The sequence below is a fragment of the Martes martes genome (assembly GCF_963455335.1).
Source record: "Martes martes genome assembly, chromosome: 1".
In the NCBI taxonomy this organism is placed as follows: Eukaryota; Metazoa; Chordata; class Mammalia; order Carnivora; family Mustelidae; genus Martes; species Martes martes.
This window is the reverse complement of record NC_137888.1, coordinates 106647931-106662894: the sequence shown is the minus strand read 5'-3', so window position 1 is coordinate 106662894 and position 14964 is coordinate 106647931. Positions and strand designations below refer to the sequence as shown.

The window sequence follows — 14964 nt, the reverse complement described above, 5'->3', positions numbered from 1 at the left end:
GCTTTCGGGGAGAAGCTAAACTAGGTCAGTGGTGCTCCAAGTGCGGTCCCCACCTGGCAGCACCCATATCACCGGGGAACATGTTGGAAATGCACATTCTTGGGGTCCACCTTGAATCAGAGACCCTGAGGGGCCCCGCAGTCGGCTGCAGCAAGCCCTCTGGGTGATTCCGGGGTGGCGGAGTTTGACAGCCACGAACTGGAGGGATGAACAGACTGCACGTCAAGATAGGTAAGACTGGCCCCTCTCTTTAGGGAACGCTGAGCCTGGCCTGGCAAGAGTTGATCTTTATGTGGGGGAGGAGGAGCGGATAATACGCCTGACAGTTCAAGGGAAGAGGGGCTCACACACCACCACCCCCGCCCCTGCCAAAGCCCCATTGTAAGTGTTCCAGGAGGTCGGAGGAGGGCAGGGCAGGCCTTGGACTGGAGGTGGGGACGGGGTGCCATACTGGACACTCCCGTGCATGTGTCGGATGGGTCGGAATAAAGTCAGACAGGTATGGGCCCGTTGCATGTCAGAGCCTGCGTTCATAGACCTGTGGGGCCTACCAGAGACGGATGCTCCAAGTCCAAGCAGTCTTTGGAATAGAGAGGTGACACCAGACCACCAGCAGTGGCCAGCCAGGCCTTTTGGGGTGACTGTTCATAGCACAGAAAGGACAGACGGAGGGGGGCTAATGGGGTTGCCGAGGAGCCTCATTCCCCTTCTAACAAGCTCTGAGGGCTCCTCAGTCACTTAAAAGTGTGTTCTTCACCCGTGTCCATCCCCATTCCTGATTTTCTCCTTACACTGATTTCTGAGACGCTCTTTGTACGTCTAGTGTTTCTGCACATGGCCGCCAGCTGTCCTCTTCCTGCCGTGCCTGGCATGACTAAGGGCAGGGACAGACTCCATTCCTGTGGCCCTTAAAGTCCTGGACCCTCTGGCTCCGCCCTCCCTCCTGTCCCCTTTAGGACTCGAACCTGCTGCCCTCTCAGGGACAAACCAACCACAGGCTGCTGTCGTAGAGAAGCCACAGGATTCCTGGCAACCAGGGTTATGTCTGAGAGCTGTGCCCCGGCCAGAGGTGTCCCTGTCAGATGAACAGAGAAACAGCACACCGTTGAAGGCAGAGCTTTAAATATAGGCCCAAGGGCTTGGGAACCAGTCTGTCAGGATGGAGCGATCTCTGTGAGAGCGAGAAGACACAGGACCCTCCAAAAATGCGCTCTTAGCTCTGCTGCCCCTGTTTCATTCCTTGGCCTTTGTTCTAGCTGGCAGAATCCGAGGTTTCCTTCCAAGTCCTAAACTGCCCTGTTGCCAAGTTGTCTCTGAACATGGGAGAGAAAGGGAAGGAAATGCTAAGATGATGCCTGGCCTGCCGTGGTACTGAGCACCCAGAAGTTGTCCTAGGGTTGCAGAAATGAAGGGGAGGCCACACGGAGAGGAAGAAGACAGGAAGGAGACTGTTGGCTGCTTCCAAAGCAAAGATGTTCACCTTCATTTTCTGAGAACCCAAGTGCTGGACGAAATCCTGCCTCACCTAACTGTAAGCCAGAACAGCCTCACGCCCGCGCTGGACTCGGAGGGAGCACTCTCCGCATCTGCCTGAGCTGAGACGACTCCCACTTTGTATTCGGTCCTTCTGCGAATCCCCGACTTCCTGTCTTGAGAGGACATCCTGACAACCCAGAAAGTCCTACTTATGTGATTTTATGCAAATAAAGGACGGTTGTTAAATGGGGCCTTAGGTCAACAAGAAAGGTTTTATTCATGAGCCTGCACTCAAATAGCCCCTCTCTGTTCCCTTGAACAGAGCCCCTTGAAAACCCATGACCCCTAGTGCTTTTGAAGGTACTGCTCTCCCTAGACTTGGTGAGTAGCCCCAAACATCCTTTCCGTCCTGGTAAATTTTCCCTCTAATTAGACTTACAGATGTTATTTTTCCATCCAACATGGAGCTCTAGAAAAGGACAAGGTTGCTTTGGCCTGCTACCACAGATGTCTAACAACACTGCTAGCAAATTCTTTGGGTGTTTACAGTAAACTGTTGCTGCTGCCTTTTATTTCCTAGTTACATTTCCCTTAAGGAGCTGATGAATGGAAATTTAAGACTTCTCCCATATGCACTACCCCAGGGCAGGCCTGAAGGCAGGGACGGACTGGGACTCTCTCTGGTACCATAGCTCTCTTTTCTTTACTGGGGTCTCACGTCCTCATTAGGAACATAAAAGCAAGCCCGGGCCCAGAAATGTTCTCCCTGTGCAGGAGCAGTATAACCTTGGAGACCTGCCTCTCAGAGACCTGTCTCCTTATTTATAAAATAAACGTTTAAATACAACAAAGTCCCTCCAAGTTAAAAATAGCTGCTGGTTAGCAGCCTTCAGTATTCCTTCTTACGGTTTCTCATTCAGTATCAAAAAGATGAAAACTTAAGAGCACCAAAAACAGACAAAACAACTAAACACTCAAAAAGCAAGGGAGACTGACATTAAGTGATATGGAACTGGAAAGGGAAAACTCCAGTGCCTGGCCTGGTCTAGTTTCACAGAAGCCCTTTTTTGAAAGATAGAAACACACATACTTGCCATCTCCAGGGTCACCCACCACTTCCGCCTTCCCCCTGAAGGGAAGGCCGATGAGGGGTGGGAGAGAGCAGTGATGGAGCTACAACAGCCATCTTTAATGCAACCGTGAAGCCAAATGTTAAGGAAAGCTCCCAACACCTTCAAGGATAAGGCCGCATCAGACTGCTTGGACTCACACAGGTACCTGAGAGAGAAAGCTATCCTTTTAAAGAAACTTATTTTATGTCCTTTGTTATAGCAACAAAGCAGTATCTTAATGTGACCAAAGAGATTCAGACCTAGATAGATTCTGGCACACTTTTGGATAGAACTGAAGTTCTAATAGGATACAGAACAAAAAAATTATTTACAAAACAAAATAAGCAAAAATCAAGCTAGTTTCAGCTATCTCTGCTCCACCACAAGACTGCCAGAAAGCAAGTTGTAAGAAGAGAAAGGGCCATGACTTGAGAATTTCAATACCAGTCATCTTTCAGGTGTGAAAACTTCAGAAAGATTCTATTTGCAGGGATTCAGATAAGAGAATTCCTACGTCTTTGAAAATAAGTATGTGAAAATGTTTCCAACTAAGAACTAAAGCCAAATGAAACTCATGTTAAAATAACAATAATAAGCATTGAAGCCAAACTGGAAAGTTCAAACTGTTGTAAATCTATAATTACAACTAAATTTAAAACTGAATTTAAATATCAAAATTACCCTAGAAGAGGAAGCAAAACATGGTAATGATAAAACCCCAAAACACATATTAACAAAGACCAAAAATGTGTGAAGTGTATACGGGAAAAGTAGGGGGAAAACCAAAAGTGTCATAATTGGGACAAAACTGCCAGAGTGCTAGCTGCAGAACAAAAATCCACGGTCCTCTCTTCCCAGGCACCAGACCCTTGTCTGCTGGTCTCCCTTCTCTTGCGGAACCATGTGGACATGTGATTAAGCACGAGGTTGGAGCCACGCCTAGCCCTACCCATTGAAAATTGCCTACACTAGCTCCCGCAGGGACTCCGTGCTGACCAGACCTTAAGGACTGCCATGAGGGGGATGACATCCTTTTCCACAAACAGTGTAAATATTTTAGGCTTTGCAGGTAAGACTGTGAGGTGACACGATGCTGCCTCCAAGGAGGGACATTTGGCAAATTATATGTGCTACATATCTGACCCAGCAATTCCACTTCTAGGAATCTATACCAAAGATATGTTCGCAAACATGAAGCGACACAGAAGGCACATGCACTGAAGCGTTATTTGTAACAGAAAAAGACTGACAGCCTAAAAGTCCGCCGTGAGGGGACTGGTAGTGAAGCACGGTCCCCCAAAACACTGGATTATTATGAAGCTATAAAAAGAACGGAAGAATGAGAAGTAACTTACTTGTCTAGAATAAATTGAGGTTTTTATTTATTTGTGTGAGAGAGAGGGGGCACAAACAGGGAGGGGCAGAGAGGGACCAGCAGACACCCCACGATGAGTGGGGAGCCCAATATGGGGCTCAATCCCAGGACCCCAAGATCATGACTTGAGCTGAAGTCAAAGTTAATCGACTGAGCCATCCAGGGGCCCCTAGAATAAACTGAGTTTTTTAAACAATCAGGAACAAGTGTTTTTAACATGGTATCTTTACTAATGTAAAAAAGGAACGCAATATGAATACTTACACACCTAGCTATATTTTCAAAAAAGGGAAGATTAAAAGCTATTAAGTTATCTAGACAGGGAAAGAACAGGATGAGGCAAGTAAACTGTTAATGTATCTTGGTGTATCATTTTGCTCTTGGACCAATGTTTATGTTTTATACAATTAGAGAAGTAAAACGCAAATCCCTAAACACCAAGAACAAATGAATCTAACTGTGTATCAAGTTGATACACATATCAAGCATAATTACTGGGGAAAAAAATTAAGTGATTTTAAGAGAGTATTTTCACATGAATCTCCAGTGGGATATGGTCTAAAAATAAAAAGAATTGCAAAGAAATCTTAAAATGTATTTAGTGACCTTGTTAGTTGTTATGCTGGATATGTTGAAATTATTTTAAGTATACTATGGGGTAAAAACAAATAATTATGTGGATGTTGTTAGCAACCAAGGTTTTCAAGATTACAATGTAAAATCAAGAAAATCCTTAGACTCAGGGTGCCTGGGTGGCTCAGTCGATTAACTTTGACTTTAGCTCAGGTCATGATCTTGGGGTCCTGAGATTGAGCCCCACGTCTGGCTCCCTGCTCAGAGAGAAGCCTGCGTCTCTGGCTGCTCCCAGTACTTGTGCTTGCTTTCTGTCAAATAAATAAAATATGAAAGAAGAGCAAGAGCGAGGAAGAAAGAAAGAAAAGAAAGAAAATCCACAGGCTCTCACCTTGGAACTGGAAATCATCCCTTGGAAGAAAAAGTATTTTCTAGTCTGCTGATTGTAAAGGCCTAGAAGCACCCATAACCCAGTGGTAATCAGCATTAACACTGCTCAAATTCTGGCTCTACAATTTCTCACTAAAAGAAATCCTTCAATAAATGGCCGTTTCAGGTCTGGAACAGGAGATGTGTAAGATGAGCCTTTAGCATACCAGTTAAGCAAGAAAGCTATCACCCTCAGACTTGTGGGATTCTGTCAAAAGAATGCAAAAGCCCGAAATAGGGCATTTGACATCCAACAGAGTACTAGTGAGTCAAAACATACATTCTTTCCTGTATGAAGTACATTTCAGGGTAACCAAATAGTAAGTTTTCTTTATTTAAGAGTTCAGTGAACACAGAAGCAATGACAGAATTAGAAAAGTACCATTTATACCTTTTAATGAAGTAATGGGCCATCAAATTTAAAACCAAGAAGAGAAAGATGAATAGGAAGCCTTACAGCCCGAACCACTGATCTTAGCGTCACTAAGCAGGACAACCAGATGCAATACAACAGGGACAGCAATGAAGTGTCCTCACCAACTTCAACCTGAATCCAGTCCAGCTGCTAGATTACCCTTAACCAGTTTCTATGAAATACAAGGGCTGGCGGAAATATCTAAGCACTACCAAGGAGCTCTAAGCCAAATCTGGAAGGTGGGACATTCCACAGGACAAGGCAATTTCTCTAATAAGAGTTTAGGGAGGGAGACCCCTGCTGCCTGCGAGTCTCAAGAGCTCGGTAATCATCAAACGTAACACACACATCAAATAAGGTTTCTTATCTGGAGCCTGAATTAGACTCCAGAGACCACTGTAACTACCTACCACAGATCGGATGGATTAAAGCAGAAATGTATCCTCTCACAGTTCCAGAGCCAGGAGACCAAAATCCAGGTGTCAGCAGAGCCTTGTTCCCCCGAAGGCTCCTCCAGCTTCCGTGGCTCCAGGTTTCCCTGGCTTGTGGCGACATCACCTCAGACTTGGTTTCCATGGTCTTACTGCCTCCTCCTTTTTTTTAAACTCCAAAAATGAGTTTATAAAGAAGAAAGTAACAGCCCGTCCAGACCACCCTTATTAACACTCGGTATCTTCTTCCAGACTTTTAGAGATATACAGATCTTTTTCCCCACAAAAATTAGTATAAAATATAGACCTTGCCTAGGCCCATTTTAACACCTCCTCCTTTTCTGTCTCAAAACTCAGTCTCTCTTATATCACCCGTGACTGCATTTGAGCCCACCCAGATAATCCAAGATTAACTCTTTTTCTCAAGACTTTTAAGTTAATCAACTTTTGTCACAGAAGGTAATATTCACAGGTTCCAAGGATTAGGATGTGGACCTACCATTTTGGGGGCCACCATTCAGCCCACTATATATCCTGATTAGAAGAATAGAACAAAACATTTGTTAAATGATCAGGAAAATCTTAATATGAACTGAGTATTAGATGATATTAGCAAATCCTTATTCTGTTAGATGTGAAAATGACAGAGGATTTTTTTTTTTTTTTTAAGTATTACTAGGGAGACATTCTTAAATATTCAGGTAGAATGACACATGAAGGTTTTGCTTTAGAATACTTAGGGATGCCTGGGTGGCTCAGTCAGTTAAGCATCTGCCCTTGGCTCAGGTCAAGATCCCAGGGCCCTGGGATCAAGTCCCTGCTCAGCAGAGAGCCTGCTTCTCCCTCTGCCATCGCTCCTCCTGTTTGTGCACTGCTCTCTCTCTGACAGGATCTTTAAGAAATAAAAAATAAAGATTAAAAATTTTAAAAATACTTAAACAATGGAGATACACATTATCCTGTGTCAGAAGTAACCAGTCAAAATACCAATAGGTGATTTTTCACCCTAATTTGTTTTTAATATATCTAACTTTAACTCGGGAATTTTGAGAATTTAAGAGAATAACCCAAACATGGCACAAGATGGTATGTTTGGCACAAGCCATATTCTGGAACACTATGCAACACTAAATGTCAGTATTTACTGACATGAAGATATGTTTGAGATAAACTAAGTAGAAAGGGGGTTATATAGCCATATATATGTAGTATGATTCTCTATTTGTTAATAACAAAAAAGATACATGTGTGAACATGTACAATTCACACTTACTTATATATATAAGAAGGGGCATATAGCAAAGGCCAGGATATATACCAAAATGTTAATGTTCAGTTATTAACTCTGAATGGGGAGTTTACAAACTCTCATTCTTTACCATTTATCAGCATTTTACTTTTCTACTATGAGAACCTATTACGAATACAATGAAGGAAAATCGGAAGCGTGACTCCAGACTGGATGGTCACATGGCCCTCAGGAGGCAGCGTGCGTGCTAGAGGCCGGTGGGGGGCAGCGCTTCCCCAGTGTATTTTTGAGGTACGTTCTTCTGCACTTGGTGTTACTTCTGGCACTTTCCAAAGTGTGTTCCATACAACAGTTCCACAAGTGAAACACAAAGGAGGGTTCCATGTCCAAGTGTTCAGAACATGAGGTTCCGACATTAATTTGTTCTAATGTTTGCTGTGCGTCCCAGGAGGAAAAGCCACGGAACACACATTCATGGCCCATTCTTTCACATCCTACATAGAAGTAATAGGACTTGTACTTAATATAGTTTAGAAATGCCAGAGCACAAACCTGAAGAACAAGGACTATTTACATATTTCCATTGAGGGTCTGAAAGATTCTGGCCCATTTTCCTAGACTGAGACTGATTCATCTCAGAACAGTCCCACATTTACCATATTTTTGTGGTCTCCAGCTTTATAGTTTTAAACATAATTTGCATTCTGCTGTCAGGTGATTTGGAGCTGAGTTTTTAAAGTGGATTTCTATCCATTAGTGGGTTGAGAAATCAGCTCGGTGGTCAAAACCTACACTTTTTTAAAAAAAGAAATGACACTATCAGAGTTTTAGCAAGGATAAGTAGTGTTTTTGTGAAACTTTTGTGTCCACATAAAATCATATTACATATATATGTGTGCTGGTCACAATAAAAAATACAAAAAAATTTGCAATCAAAAAATTTGAAAGCCACTGAATTAAAGACATGAATTTATTGGTAAATAAGATAAAAATCAACACCTACTGATTTGATAAAATCAATACCTATTTATCTATTGATAAATAGATTAAATCAACACCTATTTCAATACACCCAAACTCTTCATTTTATAGATTAGGTAAATTAGAAGAAAAAGAAGTTATCAAAGCAATACAGCCAGCTAGATCTCTAACTTAGAAACAATACCAAAAGTTTGTTTGAATATTGGGTGCTTAAAGAGTTTTTGCTCAAAGAAACGAGAGATCAGGTTCCCAATTAGTTCACAAAAGCCAATTTAAACTATGTAGCTTAACTATAATACTAAAGTTATTACAGACTTAAATTTCTCAACCTTGATTTATTTGTATTTGAGGTTCAATAGCTCTCCAAGGACACATTCTCCCAGCACCAACCAACTCCTTACAGTGCAGGCAAACAGCCACCACTCAACGTGCCATTCCTCAAGTTGTGCTTAGGATTTCAGAGGAGGAACAGATCAGAAGTTCTAACGGTCCTTGGCAACTGAGGTAGAATATAGGGCTCTTCGGAACATCTTCCAAATGCCACAGGTCTGTGTCCCTCCCACCACATACCAGCTCTGGTATAAGGTCAAACATGAGAAAGATACTTGCTTACCAATAGTTTTTGTGTTTTTTTTTTTTTTCATCTTTATCAATCTTTAGGAGAGACTGCCTACTAAAAAAGAGCAATGGTCCACTCAACCTTTTTTTCAGATCCCCAAACGCCTGCAATTTAAAAAAAGTATGTATCTAACACTGGCTTTCATGTTGATAATTGGCTACTGGTAGGATCAGCTGTTGATTTCATCACCTGACTGCTTTTCTCATAAGCTGTTTAAATATAAAAATTCTATTACTGACAAGGTTCTCTGCACTGAGACACATCAGTGCCTAGAGAAGCACGGCCTGCAGCAACTATTAAATTCAGGAACTCAGGGTAAACTAGGATGCCACTCTCTAGCTTCACGCTCTGCTCTCACCGATTTTGTTATGTCCTGGGAGATGATTAAGGGCTGTCCTGAAGAGTATACAGTAGTGGGCAGCTCAGCGAAAGGTGCGTGGAGTAGCCCCTCAAATACTCGTGTTAACACGAACGAAACCCCAGAGTCACTCACTGGAGCAGAATACAAACCGCCATTCCTTAGGATTTACCCCACGTGGAACAAATCTTAACCGAGGTACTAAATTCTCAGGGAAAACCTCCAAGAGCCAAGTGGGAACCAGGTTTTTAGTATAATGCTGACCCAGTGAACCTCTGGCTTTTGGCTTACCAGCTGCTCGATCCCAGCACTCACTGACACAGCTCCAGTAGCCTCCAGAAACGGCTCTGTGCAGCCTAAGCTTGAGACTCAGCAGAGCCAGTTCATCCTTTAATCAGCATCTAGCGCGTGCCCTCCGGAGTACCTATCAAGCAGGCACAACACTTTCTGCCCAGCCCCAGATCCTATACCAAGACTCTGACACATCTCTGCGGAAAACTGGCTCTAATACCATGCCCCTGGGACCAGCGGCCATGCCCTCCAGATGGCAGACACGTTGACTCATGGCGAACATATGCCTGATTTTTCTGGTTTTACCACCTTGCTTTTGTGCACCAGAACAAGTTTGGGAGGTTTAGGTACAGAAAGGATTAGAAATCATTTCAGCATATACTTTTCAGGTTCTGCCAGACAACCTTTATTACATCGGAAAAGCAACACTAGGCACTAGATCTCGCAAAATATGTTCTGACCAACTCTAAACTTTCTGAAATTAAAAATGCGTAACCACTGTAAAGTTTTTAATGAACAAAAAAGTTAAATACAAACTTTCATATGCAAAATAGATTATTGTATAACTGGCAGCCTCAGAGCCAAGTACTAAATTTTCTTCCAAATTTCAGTGGGGATGGAATGGGGGGGAGAGGAATGTAAATCCTAATGAGTACAAAACTTAATTTCGGCTTTATATATAGAAAAAAAAACTTTGAGGAAAAATAGCTTTTACAGTGAATAGTATCTTTTGAAATCAACGGCCCAGGCCAGCCCTTACAATTCTGAGGTTTATACTCAACCAGATCTAGGATGAAAATGAAGATTTCGGGTTTACAGTTACTTCAAATCCAGTTTCAAGAGTAGCCAAGTCACCTCATTTCCAGAAAGCATGGTCTCTTTAGGATGACCACGACACTCTTCTGAATATGCTTGGAGAGCCACGGTTCCACTTTTCCATGCCACCACGCCAGTGCTGTCGTGTCAGGCGTGCTCTGGAAGGCGGCCGAAGCCCTCGGCCGCAGTGCTTCTCCTGGCATCGTCAAGCCTCCAACACAAGAAGATCTCCAGCTTCGAGTTGGCAGTCTCTGCTCCAGCCTTAGAGAAGTTCATTAACACTTCCTTCCTCCCCACCCCCCTGATTGCCCTCCTGATCTTCAGCTGGGAGTAGAGCTTGATTAACACTCCTTTCAAAAATAAATAGTTCAAACAGGTAATTCAGAGTTAACTGGAAGAGCAGCAGCACATAGCCACAGCCCATTATGTCTGCTAATGAGTGAGCAAATGAACACACGTGAACAAACACACAAAAGACAAATCATAGAATAAATCCTGCATTTCCCACATTCACAGGGAAAAAAAATCATAAAAAAAAGTTATCAATTAGCGTTTGTTCTTGTGTGGGTTGAACAGTCCAGGCTCTGAGCAGGCACAGGCTCATACATAGGGTTGCAGGCAGAACCTCCACACGGCACGTCAGGACCAGGGTGCGGGAGAGGCCGGCGCGCACGCCCGACAGCTCAGTACCTGTGAGACAACAGAGGTGATGCAGGGACTTCTGAACCCACGATGCATGAGGTATATGGAAACATCCGTCCTCCGTGACAGAACCACCAGCAGCTCAAGGGACTGGGCGGGGCATTCTCACAGCAACTGCTGATGAAGGATTTCCCACACCATCTTCTTCCGGAAGAGAGGCATCTGGTGCTGCAGACAGGCCACAAACAACATATCACACACTACACAGTAACGCGCCCCCATCAACAACCTTGAGGTGTAACCACAGAAGAAACCATGTCCTTTATAGAAGCCTTGACTCTTTTGTGGGTTCAGATTTACAAAGCCATAAATAAGGAGGTTATACTGTTATTATTATATTATATGTCTCAGAAACATTTTTACATGTTAAGGAAAATCAAAGCAGGTTGCAGAATTATACAACAGAATCCCACAACTACTTCATAACAAAGACGTAAACCAAAATGGAAGCATCCAAGTGGTAGCATAATACGAAACTTTTCTTACAGATACTTACAGAACATTCTAAAATGAACATATTTTGCTTTTTTGAGAAAACATGAACTTTATTTAAAGGAATAAAAATTCAAAAATTTCTTTGTTTTACATGTTGTACATTGCCAATTCTCTTCAAAAGGCCACTTGTGCCCTTCAAATCTCATGTCAGTAGGTTCAGAGAGCAAGTAACTCCTTGTTATTTAGAAGCATCGAAGAATGACATGGCTTTGTTCAATATATTATTCTGCTTTATGATAATCACTACATGAGCCAATTTTCAAAGCAGCACCAAAACACAAGACAAATCCAAAATTATCTGTAACTCAACTAGTCCTCTTTTTGATGACATCAGAAGTTCATACCTTTGAGGTACTCCTGGTGTCTCATCATAAGACGGATATGCCACTTTACTATGAAATAGTGATTTCCTACCTAGAGGGGCCTAAAAAGTCTTAACACATGGATGTGTAAGTTATTTTAAATAGCTCAAAACATGGAGTTAAAAAAAAAATTCACACATTTATTCTTAGTAAAACTGCTAAAACTAACCAATAAAAAGTGCCTTATTTTCGACTATAATTGTATTAATTCAGCATGGGAGCCCTAGTTATCCTATTGCTCACCAGCCTGGATAGGGTCATTAGTCCTACTTAGTAAATAGTTTGGTAGACATCTACCCAAATGAGATCTGTTAAGAAAAATGTATTTTAAAGGGGGGTGGTCCTCGTTATAAAAAGGCTGAGAATCCACTATTACAAACAAATTCTCAAGAGTTCCCAACACACTCAAATTCCCACTCAAATACAGAGCCATGGAGAACCCTAAGTAACCAGCACGGAAGGGAAAGGCAGCATTTGTAGTTCTAGTTCAGACCCGCAGCTTAGCTTCACACAAGGCCTCATTTCCCCGGGTGTCACACACTCTTACTTGCGCCCTCCTTTGGCCAAAAATATCAGTAATACTCAGGAGCTAGTGAACACTGGAGTTCAGAGATAGGCAATTTGCCTCACTGGCCACCAAAGAGGAAGAGCAACCTAAGCACAGATGCAGTGACAAACACTGACCCCAGTAGGAGAGGGGCCACCCAGAGGGCGATAACAGTGAGAACAGTGGCAGGACTGCCATTGTTAAGACCTCACTGTGCACCAGGCATTGGGAACGCGCTCAGAGGTGAGCTTGTTCCCTAACAAGTCTGGGTGAGGAGGGGGCGTCACTCACCTGAGTAAATGTGATAGGTTTGTCCCTAGAGATATAATCTGCATATTTACAAGTAAACATTCCACAATCACTCCCATTCAACTGTTGAGGAATCTCCTAAAATTACAAAAAAAAAGGGGAGGGTGGGGAGAAAAGGATAAAATGTCATCACACACAAACTCCTTTGACTTCTCATAAATATTACAGCAGATAAACAATATTACAAAGAAATGTTAAAGGTACTACACAAACCATCTTCATGTGGCATAAAAACCCCCACCATGACATGGAGTTCATGACCCCCAAAGAAAATATTTTTCAGAAAGAAAAAGAAAAGCAAAGTGAGAATACCATTTCTTGGCTCTCATACTAAGAAACCAAACTGAAGGTTTATTACTAGGAGCAGGAATTCTAGTCAGAATGGTTTCAGAAGCACTTTATAAATTCTGAAAAGGGCTAAATATGGCTCAATCAGAAACAGGCTTACAATAAAACTAACCTACTTCAATACTGCAGGGTTTAACTCCTCTTCTCTACACAGGAAAATAAGAGCACAACTTTTGACCCCTATAGCTACAAGCAGGGAAAAGAAAAAATGCCTCTTAATAGGCTTTAATCAGGATCTTGTTTTGATGGCTCAATCCTGTACCGAGGCAAAAGCAGAGCTCACTGCAAGCAGTGCTGAAGGCATCATAAACCAATCCATGTGAGCTAAAGTCATACACTCTGGGCCTCTGCTGCCCTAATCTTGGCCAGCCCCACATTTTGGCTGTCAGCTCTAAGAAGCACGAGACAGTAAGAACAAAAGTCTGAATCCCCTGCTGGAAAACATTCTAGATGACAAAAGCTCAATTTTTATTCAAAGAAATACAGATGTATTACATACAGATGTATGGAAACAAAGAAAAGATCGTTTGAACATGCACAACAGCCACACATATGGGAGGTAGCTCATGCTTTTCTCCTGAGCACAGCATCTCCCACAGAGTGGACAGAACTACAGACTCCGACGTACAAAGGAAGAGAATCTCTTTTCTGTATTACGTTCCCCATACCAGAACATGGTATTCATCCTAAGAGACACCTTCTATCTATGCTTTCCTCAGGAAATTTCAAAGCTTAACCTTCTAATTATTCATCTTAGGAAGGAAAATTCTTTGAGTAAAGGTAGGGGAGCCACTGTACACAGGTGAGGGTTAAAACTGAATTCATGCAGCCTACTTTTACAAGAAGCCATTAGGACTCAAAAATGTATGTATTCTCAAACCCTGAATGAGATTCAAATCTGGAAAATATAATACAATGCGTATTCACTAAAAGCATACTTGAGTCTTGAGGACCTGTGGCAGGAGAACTTTAAGACCTAAATAAGCAAAATTCCCAGTAAGTAACAAGAACTTTAAACCTTCATTAGCACCAGCCAAGAAAAATAGCTGACTTCAGTTTATTAGCTTTTCTGCTAATGAAAATGCTACATCCTAGCATATAGTTATTACTTACAATTTGTTTTTTAAAGATTTTCTTTTATTTATCTGAAAGAGAGAAACCAGGGAAGTGGCAGAGGGAGAAGGAGAAGCAGGCTCCTTGCTGAGCATGGAACCCAATACGGGGGGCTCGATCCCAGGAACTCTGGTATCATAACCAGATCCAAAGGCAGACACTTAACTGACTGAGCCACCCAGGTGTCCCACAATTTTTTTTTTTTTTTTTAAGATTTATTTGAGAGACAGAAAGAGCATGCATGCATACAGGAGGAGGGGCAGAAGGAGAGGGACAGAGAACCTCAAGCAGACTCCCTGTGTCTGTGGAGCTCAACACAGGATGGTTCTCACAACCCTGAGATCATGACCTCAGCCGAAATCAAGAGTCGGATGCTTAAGCAAATCCAGAAAGAAAGGACAAATTGTCTGCAAAGGAACAGGAGCTATACAACAGATGTCTCAGTAGCAACAAGGAAACCAGAACACAGTGGACTCACCTTCAGAGTTGTTAGTGAACATACACTGACAACCTAGGAAATATCTTTCCTGTATGAAGGTGAAGTAGACACATTTTCAGATTTTCACAAACTAAGAACATTTACTACCAACAGACACTGGCTACAAGAATTTTTAAAGGATATGTTTCCAAAAAATGATCTCCCAAGAAAAGTATGAGATGCAAGAATGAACCCAGAGCCAATAAACTGGTAAAAGAACTAGGTAAATGCAAACAACCATTGTTTATAGCAAGTGATAATGATGTGTGAATCATAGGCCTTTCCAACAGACAATCTAAAATAGTGGACAGCAAAAACATGTTCAATTGGCAGGAAGCAGATGAGTTGTGTGGCACGGGCATGGGCCAGGGCCAGGGAGGAACTGGAGGGAAGGGTTCCCAAGGGGCATAAGGAAGCTCTTGGGGTGATGGGCATCTTCATTATCATGAGTGTGATGATGGTTTCACATGTATATACCTATGTGA

At 42.5% G+C, this 14964-nt stretch overlaps 1 protein-coding gene across 2 annotated transcripts in view; it reads right to left on the bottom strand.

Moving 5' to 3' along the window:
* Positions 1-8682: 8682 nt before the first annotated feature.
* The window catches only part of SENP2 (SUMO specific peptidase 2), a 34980-nt gene continuing 28698 nt past the window's right edge, over positions 8683-14964 (bottom strand). For both annotated transcript variants that reach the window (XM_080830054.1, XM_080830053.1), the window contains exons 16-17: positions 12523-12618; positions 8683-10995 (exon numbers count right to left, since the gene is read on the bottom strand). In XM_080830054.1, the coding sequence (XP_080686180.1) occupies positions 10933-10995; positions 12523-12618 (159 nt within the window). In that variant the 3' untranslated portion in view covers positions 8683-10932. The remainder of the gene's footprint in view (positions 10996-12522; positions 12619-14964) is intronic.